This window comes from Ischnura elegans, chromosome 8, assembly GCF_921293095.1.
Source record: "Ischnura elegans chromosome 8, ioIscEleg1.1, whole genome shotgun sequence".
In the NCBI taxonomy this organism is placed as follows: Eukaryota; Metazoa; Arthropoda; class Insecta; order Odonata; family Coenagrionidae; genus Ischnura; species Ischnura elegans.
This window is the reverse complement of record NC_060253.1, coordinates 29,321,569-29,336,077: the sequence shown is the minus strand read 5'-3', so window position 1 is coordinate 29,336,077 and position 14,509 is coordinate 29,321,569. Positions and strand designations below refer to the sequence as shown.

At 39.7% G+C, this 14,509-nt stretch overlaps 1 protein-coding gene across 1 annotated transcript in view; it reads right to left on the bottom strand.

Annotated features, from left to right (window-relative positions):
* Positions 1-587: 587 nt before the first annotated feature.
* Positions 588-14,509, bottom strand: part of LOC124163232 — a 37,421-nt gene continuing 23,499 nt past the window's right edge. The window contains exon 3 of the mRNA XM_046539987.1: positions 588-2,037. Coding sequence (XP_046395943.1) covers positions 1,866-2,037 — 172 coding nt within the window. The 3' untranslated portion in view covers positions 588-1,865. The remainder of the gene's footprint in view (positions 2,038-14,509) is intronic.

Sequence of the window (14,509 nt, the reverse complement as noted above, 5' to 3'; positions counted from 1 at the left end):
ATACGTCGCTCTGCGCATGCTCGGGCGGCGTCCCAAGACTTCCATAAGGCACAAGCTTAGACGCGTTATAGCACCAGTAGCCCCCACCACTACCACTTTTCATATAATTGCATGGCGATGGATTAGGACGTTCTGGCCAGCGCCCCGCAGCTACAAATGCGAACTTCTCGCGCTCTTTTTGCGTGTTTTCTCTGAATTTTCGATGTATGCGATTGAAAAAAAAACACTTTGGTTAGTTTGATATACAATTATAAATGAATGGGTATTTATTTTTTTTCCTTCTTCAAATCTTTGGGAGGGGCGACGTCCGAGAGTCCCTTTGGGCAAGCCGCAACTGGGTATGAAAAGCGGGAGAAAAGGCCTCATGACGGCTTGATGAAGACAATCGTAGATGGACAGGTGGAAGGGAAGAGGGGCAGGGGACGACCCCGAATGTGTTAATTAGGACGGGTTATGAAGGATGTAAAAGAGAAGAAATACGTCGCAATGCTAGCGGATAGGAGAGAGGAATGAAGAGGTGTGTCAATACAATCTTAGGAGTGTAATTAATGATGATGATGATTTTACCGATAATGATTCAGAATTAATTCTATTTCCATTGAAACATTTTATTTACTACAAAGACACAATGGTAAATAGTACAAAAAAGCAAAGACATATTGCATAAGGCCCATGGAACAATGGTAACAGGGTCTCAAGCCAATTAAAAAAAAATACTTCATGCGTAATTTCAGGTTCTCCAGGAAAATTTTACAAAATTTTTAAGTTAATATTTCGTGATTTATGCAAAGTATAATAATTTTAAAACACCCAAAAACACTTCAATATTCTTAAATAAAATTACATTTATGCATTATATTACTTTCTTAATATAAGGTCGAACAAAAATTTATAGAATATTTACACTTAATTTATGAAAGTCTCAATTGATGACTAGGAAACGTCATAAGGCTAACACAAATATGTACTATCAGGGCTGATTCATCATTCAATTATTATAAATAAAAACACATCAACGTAAAAAATTAAAATTAACTTTAGAACTTAAACATAAAAATTATCGCCAAGAAATGTCAACTTGTAGTGCGACCATTAATGAGACAACTATCAAGAGAGCTAATTATTCAACCTCAAGAGAGCAGTCGTAAGTATGTAGCCGAAAAATACATGGCCAATTGATACATGGCCAATTAATACATAGACGCCAGTGGCGCAGCAACGAGGGCGGGATGTTTGGGGGTAAACCCCCCTCCCTGAGGTAAAAGAATTCAATATGGCAAATTTTGTCATTAACATTAGGGGGACGGAAGACTCGCAAAAAAACATCAAACCATTCACACAGCCGTAAAACTCACCATATTGAACCATTTATCTTAAACATTTTCTAGGGGAGGGCCCCCGCACTTCCCGCTTACCCTGGACAGTATTCCATACCCCCCAGACCCACCAGTATGAGGTGCGTCTAAAATCCCCCCCAGTCTTAATTCCTAGCTGCGCCACTGATGGGCACTTCTTTGCAAATTGGAAAGTGTCCAAATATGGTTCAAAAAAAAGAATGTCCAACGGTTGATGAAGAAGCGAGTCGATCATTTTTATTCCACCAGGGACACGTAGTCCAGGAATCACTGACGGCCGCTGAGGCATGTCCACATTATGGGTCTGTTGATGAAATCTTCACGGGAAATCAGCTGGGTAATGATGGTCATAACCATTCCTCCTATTGATATTCGCCCTGAAGACGATGGCAGAGAAGGCCATCGAAACGTTGGCAGCAATGACCATCATTACCCGGCTGATTTCCCGTGAAGAATTCATCAACAGCATTCGCCGGGAAAGCACCAAATCCTTCTTCATTATGGGTCTGGCTAATCATCCGTGGGTCGACACTCGCAGCCTGATGGATTGGTAAATGGCATTTTCACAAGTCTTGTGTTTTTGTATTGGTCGGTTACTTTGTACTCCCGATACACTGTTACATATCCGGTAGGCTTGAGGATGTGATGTGGGTCCACACAGCATCCGGAAATTTCTGGGCATCTGAAACGAATAAATACGCGCACTTGAGCATTTTGACTTGAGATGTATTTCGCAATGCGAAATGATCATCGACATTGAAATATTCTCTTGAACCTAGAGCCGAACATTTTAAGCTTTAAACAACTTATGAATGATTAAACAAGTCAATCAGATGCACCCAACATGCTTTACGTCATCCAAAGGAATGGTTAGTTTCATTGACCAATTTTATGAACCCAAAATTCTACCAATATATTCGAAAACTGTCGAGATTGTAGTATGCCCAGTAGCAACAAACCTTAAGGAATTTGATATGTTTGTGTGCGAGACTTGGCATCGTAGTTACATCGAAATTAGACGTGGTTATATACCTTATACAGTCGATTCCATAGTGTACATCCTAAATATTCGTTTAAATATGAAATATTAGTTCAAGCATAACGGGAATAGCCACGGTAAAATCTCTATGGAGTCACCTTCACACAATCTTGCCAACTATAGGCCACAAATTTCCTTTACTTTTCAAGAAGTGTCGGTGGTAATGGGTGAAAGCACTTGCCCGCACAGTCAGGATTACATGTTCGAACCTCCAACAAGGCATTTTATTTTTTTCTCTGTTGAATTTTCGCACAATGAAATACAATTTAGAACATTTATTGAAAGGTGCAACATTAGTACTTTCGTCATTTTCGTACGTAATACAGTGGTGTTACATAAATAACCGAGTACGTGCAAAACAAATAACAATCTAACCACATTTTTCATTATTTTAACCTACACAACTCGAGGCATTGATAATAATAGACACCATTCAACCTAATTTAATCACTGTATTTCCTTCCAACGTACCTGCACCTTTACGAAGTTTTTTAGTATGTTTACGGCATGCCATGAAGGCCATAACATTGTTGAAGAAGGTCAAATTTCATATTGAAATGATATACAAAATGAAAATTTGACAATTTGGTTAAACCATTGAGTAAGTAAACCAAATGTTGTTGGAAAAAAGGATGGATTTCCCGACTACCTGTATTTTAGTTCTTATGACACATGACCTTAACGATCAACCGTACTCTCAGGAGAATGAAAGAACAAACTCGTTTTAAATTTACCTTCATTCCCGTAAATTGCAGAAAACGACAGGTGATTACAATAAAAAAACTACAAACGGACAATTCTAAAATAACTTTACCCCGCAATAACGTCAATTATGTGACAATCTATCGATTAGCACTAATGTATGCCCGTATATACCTCTCGCCTGCATTTTGAAGTCAAACCTGGTAGGAGGTTGTATTCGCTGCTAACTTGTCTATTGCAAATTGGATTCGCACTACGTGATTGGAATCGCACTATCGGATTGGAATCGTACTATGTGACGTCACTTCCGAAATGTGACGATCGAAAAGTGCTGGTAAGAGCGCAAGAGTGCATTTACGGTTGATTGGAACACGGCCTGTGACGTTATATCGTTTCCCGTTTAGGATGACTATCGACGTCACACCAAAAGCGGAACGCTTTCCGATAGTACATATGTGTGAAACGCACGGAGGACGAGCGTAGGATAGGTTCCCGATCGACTCGGACTGAATACGTTTACAACGCCGCCAATTCTATGAGACTCTGAAACACCCCCACACCTCCCGTTTCATGTATCGACTGGGAAGTTAAATTTGATTCACGATGCATATTCTTCCGCCGAAAATTGTCGTTTAGACTGCGATTAAATATCAAGTTAGGCAGCGTCTATTAATAAAGTGAAGGGATTTGGCGGTTATTTTACCCTGCCTCCCCCCTTATTGTGAAATCGTGAGATTTGGCTCGACCCCGTTCCATATCCCTCCCTCTAATCCCACGTGAGATTAAGGATTTGGTGCTTTCCCCGCGAATTCACCCTGAAGATGATGGCAGAGAAGGCCATTGAAACGTTGGCAGCAATGTCCATCCTGGGGCCGTATTCTGTATTTCGTCGGTACCTACCGCACCGGTCGGTTTCCCTTCCCAGCCCACCGACAGCACATCATTCCGTACCGACGACGGTTTCTATACCGACGACGGCAAATTCAGCGATTCAGTATGGTCGTCGGTATCAAACCAGTCGGTACGGTTCCCCCTCCTTCTCAAACAGGGAAAATCCGAATATATCCGAAGTTAGAAGTCATCTAACGTGTCTCCACCAATGAAAGAAGGGTAAAAACAAGTGAAGACTCATTGGCACAGTTTGTTGTCGTCATTCTCAATCTTTTTATTTGCGGAAATTACGACTTATTGCTAGATTAAGATAAACGATATTGAATAAGTTTTTAACAATGCTTATATAATGTGTGGTAGTAATGCTGTACATACAGAATCGAAGGAAACAATATTACAACATCACAATAAAGTTTGTATGTGATGGAGATTGTTGTTGCTGGAATGAATCATTCAAACTATCCTTGAGATCGTAGTTTCTTTTTTTAAATATTGGTTCCGTATAATGCTATTTATTCATGATTTGGTAATATAGTTGTCATTAAGTAAGTTCCGTCTAAATGTTGTCAACGGAAGGTTATGCCATTGGCACCGCAGCAGACGAAAATAACATATCATGGAACGTGAACGTAGGATTCAAATGCAAATGTCATATTAGAGGAACGAGTTAGGAAATTGTTATAAAAATATGGTGCTGGGTGTAATTAAAAGAAGTGTAATGACGAGGAAGTAAAGAAATCGTGATTGGGTGAAATACATATGTATAAGTTGCGCATTCCAAGTGAGAGGAAATGATAATATTGCGGTAAACCTCATACTTATTAACAAATATCTTCTTTTATCGTCAAGGGAATCAATGGCTGACGATGAAATGAAATATAGTTGCCTGTTGCAAATGAAAGAAACTGATACCGCTGTGGCAAACTTCATACTTAAATAAAAAGATCTTATTTCTATGCCGAGAGAAACGCCAAATTGATGATTGAGTGAAATAACAGTCGCCTATTCAGAGTGATATAAAGTGATAACATTGCGGCAAAACTCATATTTAATCAAAAATATCTTTTTTATGTCAAAGGAGAAAATAAATGATGATAGAGAGAAATAAAGCCTATAACAAGCGAGTGAAATTTCACGTAAGTGGTAACATAAATGAGAGAAAGTCATTAAGTATATGTTAACAAACCTCATGTTTATTAACCATTATCTTATATTTCTGTCAAGGTAATTAATATAGATGATAACACAGTGAATTATAGAGGCGTATTCGAAGGGGCAGAAAAAGATAACATTGCAGAAAACCTCATTATTTACTCGGTGATGAGGTAAAAAAAAACGTACAATGCGCACCCACCGCGTTCATGAAACCCACGTATGCCGCGTGTAGTACTGGAGATTGCCCCGGCGTTTCGCGACCCACTGCTGGTCACTTCTTCAAGGGAATAATGTAGGAAAGTCAGGTGACAAAGAAGGGTAGACTTCTTGCCACGAAGTTGATCGAATCTATTCGATCCGCGACGACTTAAACTTACAATTAGAGCGTTTGTCGTGAAAACATTCAGAACTGCCAAATTATAGACAGAACAGAAAATAACACCATAATATGTCTTTTCAAGGTGGTTTTTCATGAAAAAATTTAATTTAATTTGCAAAATAATTACATGTTACTCAACACTTAGAACAATATGCAGAAAATTATAAAAAAGTCTATTGTAATGCGCTTCTTAATTTAATGAACTAATTACGTTAACCCATTAACGGCCAAGGCTAATATTCGGTAGAAATATTTGAATTTATCATCATATTTAGTCTTAATAGATACTAGAAAAGAAATTTTGAAAAATTTGAGGCCCTAAAAAATTTATTTATACAAAAAAAATAATGGTGCGTTTTCGCACCTTTGGCGGAATGTGGGTACTTCGGTTAACATACCGTGAAAAACTAAAATCTTTTTCTTTTCCACCTTTTTAATTTATAAACACATATAAACGCATAATTTAGTATTTAAAATCATTAAGTAACCGTTCATACTCTAACAAATCCCTTTTATTAATGAAAATTATTTGAATATAAGGGCACATTACATTTTACCCAAAAATATACATTGAGCCTATTACATTACCTACACCTTTCCTTGTTACCTTTTTCTCGATGTTATGACCTGCATTAACTTCTTTAGTGTCTGCTAGTCAGGAATTACGAGGAGGTTTGTCTTTTTTCGGATTTGATGGTCCTTCTTCATGTATTTCTTAGTGATTGCCATAACTGAATCGGTCACCTTTGATTGACGTTAGCGCGTCATATGATCTTTGAGAAATCAATTGGAGACATTTTGAGCCAACTGGCCCTCCTATAGAATTTCAATGAATTAGTTAACACACTTTCAGTAAATTGGTAAACAATGTCCACACCACTTTTTCCTTCTGATTTTGATTCTATAATTCGCGTTTGCATTATCGTGATGTATAATCCACCGGTGGGATTATTGGAATGGCAGAAGCTGGGGAATAGTTATGCCTTTTCTTTCAAATGGTAAATTGGCTATTTGTTGCTGGCCACAATTGCAACAGAGTTTTCATTCCATTTGACCGCGAACAATTCAGATTCCTCGTCAAAAGCATGATCAATTTTCAGAGGTTTTTTCCAAAAGCTTTAGAGTCTTCAAGCGGGCACTTTCCAGTTACCCGAGTGGTTCAAGTTGCAAAGGATCGCCTTTCCTTCAGTGTTTGGAACAAGGAACATGTATAAGAGAAGTTTTCAATAAATAAACGATGCTGAGTAATATCGGGAATTATTTTCAAGAGATGTGAAACAACGATAGCTCCTAATCCTACCTTCACTCCATTACAGTTTGATTGATTTAGCCCCTGTATACGAAGACAAATTGGATGAGGTAAAGAGCAAAGGCACCATAATTTGAACCCTAATCAAACCGGTTTATTTTGTATCAGCATTTTCGCTGAGTGGCATCAAAAATACGGAACCATTTGCTCATCCATAGGAGGGTTATGAGAAAAAATTCCAAACTGCAAAAAATTAGCATTCAGCATAGTAAATATTGGTCTCAGCTTTGCACATTTGTCCGTTTTGTCGAGAGAAAAGGTGTATATTTTCCTTTATCTCTTTCTACTCATAGTTTGACGAACTAATTCAACCCATTAATCTTTATAATATCTTTAGACAAGTCCTGCTGCAGGAGCACATGATACCTAGAGGGAATCAAAATCTCAAGACACTTCTCAAGTCTACAATACTAATTGTAACTGATTCCTACTGCTATAAGTAACATATATTACTTTTTTTGAAAAATATACCATTCCCTCCCAAACCTCATCATCAAGAAATCGGAGGAAAATGTCAGATGGAGACATACCTCCAAATTCACGTCTTATTTTTTCGTCATATTCCTTCTCTTTTGATATTGGACTATCCTTTTTCCATTTTGGAAAATTAGTGCCTTTTATCAGACGACTGGATATCTTTTTTGGTACTCTGATGGCTTTCCTTCTTCTTCTTGCGCACTCAGCCGGTGCTCCACTATGCCATCGCCTCGATGCGTTTGCAATGTTACCGCGATGTCATTGTTAATCGGCTTCGCAGCTCAAATTTTATCATCGACGTCTTCTTCATCAGTCAAGTTCTAAACGTCTGGCGGTATTTAGACAACATCCGTGGCGTCATTCACAGAATCCAGGGTTTCCTCTAAAGTGGTCAAGATATATTGGGTGGACATACACCTTCTTTTATTATCCACCTACAGTAGTCTCGGAAAATCTGATGAAATGAAAAAGATAATTTTTTTCACTCCTACGTCGCCTGAAACGTTGATATTGAAGATGTAGAATCACCCATTTACACCCGTCATACTTAACGAATGCGAATAGACCAATGAGACTAACTTCTTGAAGCTTTCTTCTAGTGTTTGAAGGTAAGATTCATTGAACTATACATAGCAGTGATCCGTTTCTGAATGACCAGCGCTGTTTGAGAAACAGCACATTACACACAGCTGAAAACCGATAGGGCTCGTGGCGGGGAATCGAGCTGCCCATTAGTACACAATGGCTAAAAGAAGCCACATTTTAGAAGACGACAGCTGTGAGACCAATAAGATAAGAAAGTACATTTCATGATATTTACAACCCAACAGGGATCAAATTGATTCACCGAATAATTACAGGGCGGCGTACAATATTAGTGACCAAGGTTTGCTACATTTGTCTCCCGGTACGGTGCCTCAGTCCTAATCCGCCATACCCCCAAACGCCAAAGGTGCGAAAACGCACCATTATATACAAGTGTCAAAATTGTACATCTCTAAATATATTATTTGGTTTTAAAAAATCTGAGTAATTAAGCATTATTAGTACACTTATAATACTAGTATTAGGATTCATAAATATTCTTAGTGCACTCGTAAAAAAATATTAAGTAGATAGCCCTCGATGAGCTAGAAATTTAGTAAACTTGAAAAATTATAACTAAATAATCACGTCAAAATTATTAAAGAAAATGGTTTTAAAAATAAGTTTACCATCTAAAGGCTAATTTACCATGGAAAAACTATTAAATAACGGTGTATATATTTTTTCAGGAACTAATTAAAAAATGGTGCGTTTTCGCACCTTTGGCCCTAAATGGGTTAAAAATGTACTCCTCAACACAGGATTTAAACATAACATCGTTTTTCACGGAAATTGAACTGCGGAATATTAGTCACTTTTATTATTATTACTCTCCCAACTCTCTTCATCCCCGATATTTACCGACTCCACGTCCTCCATCTATTTGACATTACTCATTTCACTAAGCACAGGTAATATTGGTTCCCTGAGAAGCTGTGACATTCATCGAGAGGGAATAACAATGCCTTGAGTGCAACGAACTAATACTGGAAACATAAGGATCAGATGTGACCAATAGTAGGTTAAAAACATATCTCATCGTGTCCTTTCTTGAGTATTTTAGCGCATGATTTTCTTCGAATTTCCGAATATGCTTATTCCTTGCTTCTAGGGCCTCTTCGGAAAGCATTCCAAAGGGAACTAATGCAATGGGGGTAATCAATCACTTTTGTCCCATGAATGATATTTAATGTACCGTGAAAGGCATGTAATACCATGAGTATGACGCATGTATATTTTTTCTGTTTTCTACTACTTAGTGGGGCACTGTGGGCCGTCACAACAAACCCCGAGTGCCCCAGACGCCTGCCCCCCTCCATTCCCACCCCCTCCCCCAACCCATCCACTCACCCACACGAACTCTGTATGATACTTCCGGAGCGATACTTCTGGAGGAGGGATACTTGTGTTAGGAGGTTCTGTGGAGGAGAGATACTTCTGCGAGGAGAGATATTTCTGTTTCGCGGAGCCCAAAGGGCTCCGCGAAACAGAAGATATACTTAGCCACATGCTAATGAAGACCATTCTGTTATTTAGTGACGTTATCAAAGAAAATTTCAACCAAATATGATAGAGCATATGCCCCTGAATTTTCTGAAATCTCGTAGAGAATTCTAATAAATGACTGTTTACTTTGATATCATATTAATTGTGGTCGATACATGCAAATTTTATTGAGCTTTAAACATGGGTATTACTCGGTATCATTATTTTTTTATTCTTGGACGTCAAAGTACAACTTGTGTACCGCCGGCAAAAGTTATTTCCATTTATCCGACAAATGAAAGTATTATTTACTGTGGCGGTAAGCCAGGAGGAGGGGCATTGAAGATATGTCGCATTAAAATTTGGGATTCATATGCAAGTATTTATATTTATTCATATAAATTCGTATAAATCAAAATGAATCAATATCTACTCCCACCATCTCCTAAATAACAGAAATTGCCAAGGTTGATCGAGAGACATTTCGAATTTCAGCCCGCATTAATTACTCTATATATCATATCAGAAGAGGGTCAACTTCAATAATCAGACTCAGCACCAACGTATCTTTCATCCATGCGGATAAATCAGCCGGTAATAATTGTGACCATTATTATTATCCTTCTTGAAACTCCTATATTACACTTCATTAAATGAAAATGACACAAACCACAAAGAAAACCACAGGAAGAACTTTGGACGGCTCAAAGAACTCCTTCGATGTAGATTTTCTCCTCCCCTCCGCCTGAAGCCTGCCTGGAAAAGGGAGAATTACCGCGCGGAGGGATACAGGTCATCCTCAGTGGCGGCTTGCCCATAAGGACTCTCGGACGCCGCCCCTCCCAAATATTTGAAAAAGTAAAAAAAAATAAATATCCATGAATTTATAATTATACCTATATCTAATTAATCAAAGTGTTTTTTCAGTCACATACATCGAAAGTGTTGGAAAAACACCAAAAGAAATGGCGCGAGAAGTTCGTGTTTGTAGCCGTGGGGCGCTGGCCAGAACGTCCCAATCCATCCCCATGCAGTTATACGGAGAGTGGTAGTGGTGGGGGCCGCTGGTGCTATGACGCGTCTAACGTTGTGTCTTATGAAACTCTTGGGACGTCGTCCGAAAATGCGCACAGCGACGTGTGAGTTGACATCGCTGCGCAGGCCGGCGGGCGTACAATCTGACGTCTACTTGGTGCTGCCACAGAAAAGGGACGTACGGAATCAGAATGGTCACTGTACTGGGTGTAGTTATACGATTTTAATTTTTAATTACTGGTAGGTATTGCTACAGAAAATAAATTATCCCATTATGCTTGCGTTTTTTTGGTGTTTGGATTCCGGAACACATAAAATCAACCAGTTGAAGGCCGTATTGATGTAGGAAAACTATTCCCGAGTATTTGCCACAGTTCTATTATGATTACGAATTTCAAGAACCTTGGGGAAACTAATATTATAATGTTTAGGCCTGAACAATGTATTCATATCTTCCCGATGTTTAGAAATGCGGTACCTATTTTTCAGATAAATTTATCAAAAGACCTGCAGTATTAGGAAAATCAGTTAACATTCCCCACTGATTTATAATTTAAGAAATAGGTGCGTGCGTGATAGGGTGAAGGATTGAACATGATTTAACCCGTAAAACGTGACTTTAAATGGAGTTATTCAATGAATGTCAAGTAGTTCCGCGTACAATGTACCTTTTGTGTGTAGGGTCATCATTTTCCTAGCCATCCTTGTTCTATTAGTTCATGTTCACCTAAATCCTCAGCGGCAGAGCGGTAGCTGTCTGACGGAAAATGTCCACTTGGGTCTGATTTAAGTGGCTTCGAAGAGTTCATATCAGTGCGGAGATCCTTACAGCTCCTATCTGTGGTTCAGAGTCGTCTTCTTTTACGATCTAGAATTTTTATTCTATTATATCATGGCAATGATTTCGAAGACATGGTTATTCCAAGTGCGAACCGTTGGCGTTTCGTGTGTTTACCACTTATGAATCTTAGACTCAAGGAGATGGTCCGTGACGTCTGCTTGAATGCCTTTGCTGACCTTAAATTCGTCCCTCAGCTGAATCAGCATTAGTGGACCACGACTGCTATCTCCCTTGAGTCTTCCTTATAGTAACGGCAAGACTCTCGGAAAGAACGGAGTGAAATGAGTTCAGACATCATTTTTGAGGAGTTAACTGTGCTTAATTGCCGATTAAGAAGTTTCTTAGTGCTGTGTGTACATTCAAGAAGACAATTTTGAATAAAGCAACAGTGCTCGTTTTTGTTATAGGGAAATATAGGGAAAAATTGTCCCCAAATCTGTGTCCAGGCACCTTGTTCTTTTTGGTCGTATTTTTCGTCGGCTCATTTTGTGTCGTCCCTTGTTTATTAAGTCCCTTGTTTATTTATAGACTAGTGCCCTTACCATGTGTTCAATCGGAAATAAATTGTTGTCCGGCGCTGATTTCAACGAACGTGTAATTGATCACTTCGCTGGACAAAAGGAAAGAAAGATGGACTTCTGCAATACAACTAAAGGCATGTGAGTATTTCAGATTTTGTTAAAAATGTGTGAGAAATGTTTAATTATTGATTTTAAATCATATTGTATTCAAGAAGCAACGCGTACACCACAATCAAAGTTTACATCCGCAATAGCAAAGCGCGCGCATTCTAGTAGTGTTTGTTACCTAGTGGAAGTCAGTGACACTCCCCTCCCTCCTCAGGTGTTACAAGTGTCATGCTACCTAAATCTTTGCAAATGTGGAATAGATTTGACAAATAACGCATTATGATTGCAAAATGAACAATATAAGTGTATTGCGGGCATATCCGCACGAAGAATTTAGGCGCTAAAACCTAAAGTTACGAATTTTCGTTTGTACTGCATTTAGTATTTATTAATCAAGCTTTATTAGGAAAACAAGGTATTTTTGTTGAAATAAACGGAACATATGGCATCACAAAATTTTATTCCTAGATTGCCGTATAAACTCAATAAAATACACGAAATATTAAAAAACTATGACCCCCGGTGGAGTGCGCCCCCCCCCAGCATTTGACTCACGAGCCGCCACTGGTCATCCTGTAGGTCGTCTGGCTCCCTTCCCCGTACCCTCTGAGCAAGGAGTATAAAAATAGTCTCGATTCTTTTTGCCTTCGAGATAAACAGGTCGGAACATCCGAATTGCGATTGTCATATGTTTTAAATAGGTTGACATGTTTTCGTGTGCTCCCCAATGGGGAAGATACGCAATTTCTCACATATAGTCATTTTAGCTTCTAATCGTTGGTTAGTTCCGTAAATTTCTATGCAATGGTTATCAAGCAATCGCTTTTGACGGTTCATGAAGCGTTATCTACAGTGACGCCGACCCCATAGGGCTTGAGGGGGCCCGAGCCCTCCCAAAAATTCGTTACAGATGAGAGGAAAAAATGAGTCAGGCTTGTCGATTTTCCCCCGAGTGTCCAGATATCGAGATTCGAGTGATCAGGGTTGTAATGTTGATCATATGACTCTTGTAAAATGCTTAAAAAACTTATAATTCACTACTTATAAAATTTACCGGGGCAAGGTCCCCTGCTTGGGCCCCCCCAATATTTTTTATAAGTCGGCACCCCTGGTTCTCTACCATTTTATCCAATACATTTGCACGTCGTCCTAAGAAACACGTCATATCGGAATACTTTTCGAAAAGTTTTGGCCGCCTCATCCAGCGTAATGATGCCACACGATATCTTTACATGCGATTATCTCTCGAAACCGTGCCCATGCGGAAGAAATCCATGATACTTTTTCTTTATTGCCCTTATCATCATCATCATAATTAGTCAACAATCCTAAGATTGAAAGATGAAAGAAAATAAATTCCCCAAGGCCGTACCCCTTGCTGGGCAAAAAGTTTGGGAAGTTGGAAGGATGATAGTGGAGTGATGCGCAAAAATTAAATGGAAAAACTAGGATACAAACAATCGCGCAAGCTTACTCACTCACCCAGCAGATTTACTCTAAGGAACAAATTTCTGCGTAGATTTCAATAACGCACACACACACACAGTGTTTGCGCCATAGGGAGTCCCATACAACAATCGCCACTCGTTTGGCTTCTTAACTGTTGTGCGCCCGTGTGGGCTAGAGTGTAAATGTTTAAACTGATGTTTTCGTGGTTGTTGGCCGTGAACGGTAGTTGTGAATGTGTCGTCAAGTAGGAAGGAACTCGAGCTGGCGCTGCCTGAGGAAGCTATCGACGGGAGCCCGACGTCACGGTGAGTGGTGATTTGGATGATTTGGATGGTGTGGGACTCCCGGCACGTATAAAAATACAATACATGAGGGCTCAGGGGAGCCCTTCGAGGATACAACACACCTGGGCCGGGAACCAAGCCCATGGCTTATATTCCCGATCACCCGGGGAGGGGCTGGATAGGAAGGAAAAAGGAAAGAGGCGCCGCCGCGATAGGAGCCCATGGACAACCTATGGGAAAGGAAAGGGAAGGAAGGGACGGGACGAGGGAAAGACGCCTCAACGCTAAAGAAGCGAAGAGGGCCCTACTATTAGCGAAACCAGGCAAAGCTATTAATATGCCAACGATTTTGGAGAATTTTCCTATAAATGAGGAAAATCCATCGATCAAAACGTTGGATCGTATAAAAATACAGTCCACTTTATTAATATTGTCGTGCCGCGTACAGTTTTTGGTCTTTCGTGCCGGATTGCGTACACTCAGGTTTGCGGAGCTTCCGCCTACACCAGTGACCTACTCACACCAATGAAAAAAATTAGGAAAATCACGCTCTCACTAACTTCCTATTTTTTCTCTAGCGAAGAGGAAACAGCGGTAGTTCCATCTCCATTCCCCACGCCGCGCCACCCGGCATGTTTTTCGTCGCCCCGTCATCGTAATGCTGCTTTTTTTTTGTCCGCAGATGCTGTGCGAACGCAACTCCCGAAAGAAATCACCTCATCACGTCGGGCTGGGTTAATGACCCGCCGCACACGGGGGGCGAACGGCCTGTTTCGGCGAACAGAAATCGCGAATCTAAGGCCAAAATTGAATTATTTACCGAACCCGTTCCATTAGGTTATGGTATAGTGCATCTAAGTATTGAAGGATAGGTCTAAATACTGAGTACTCCCT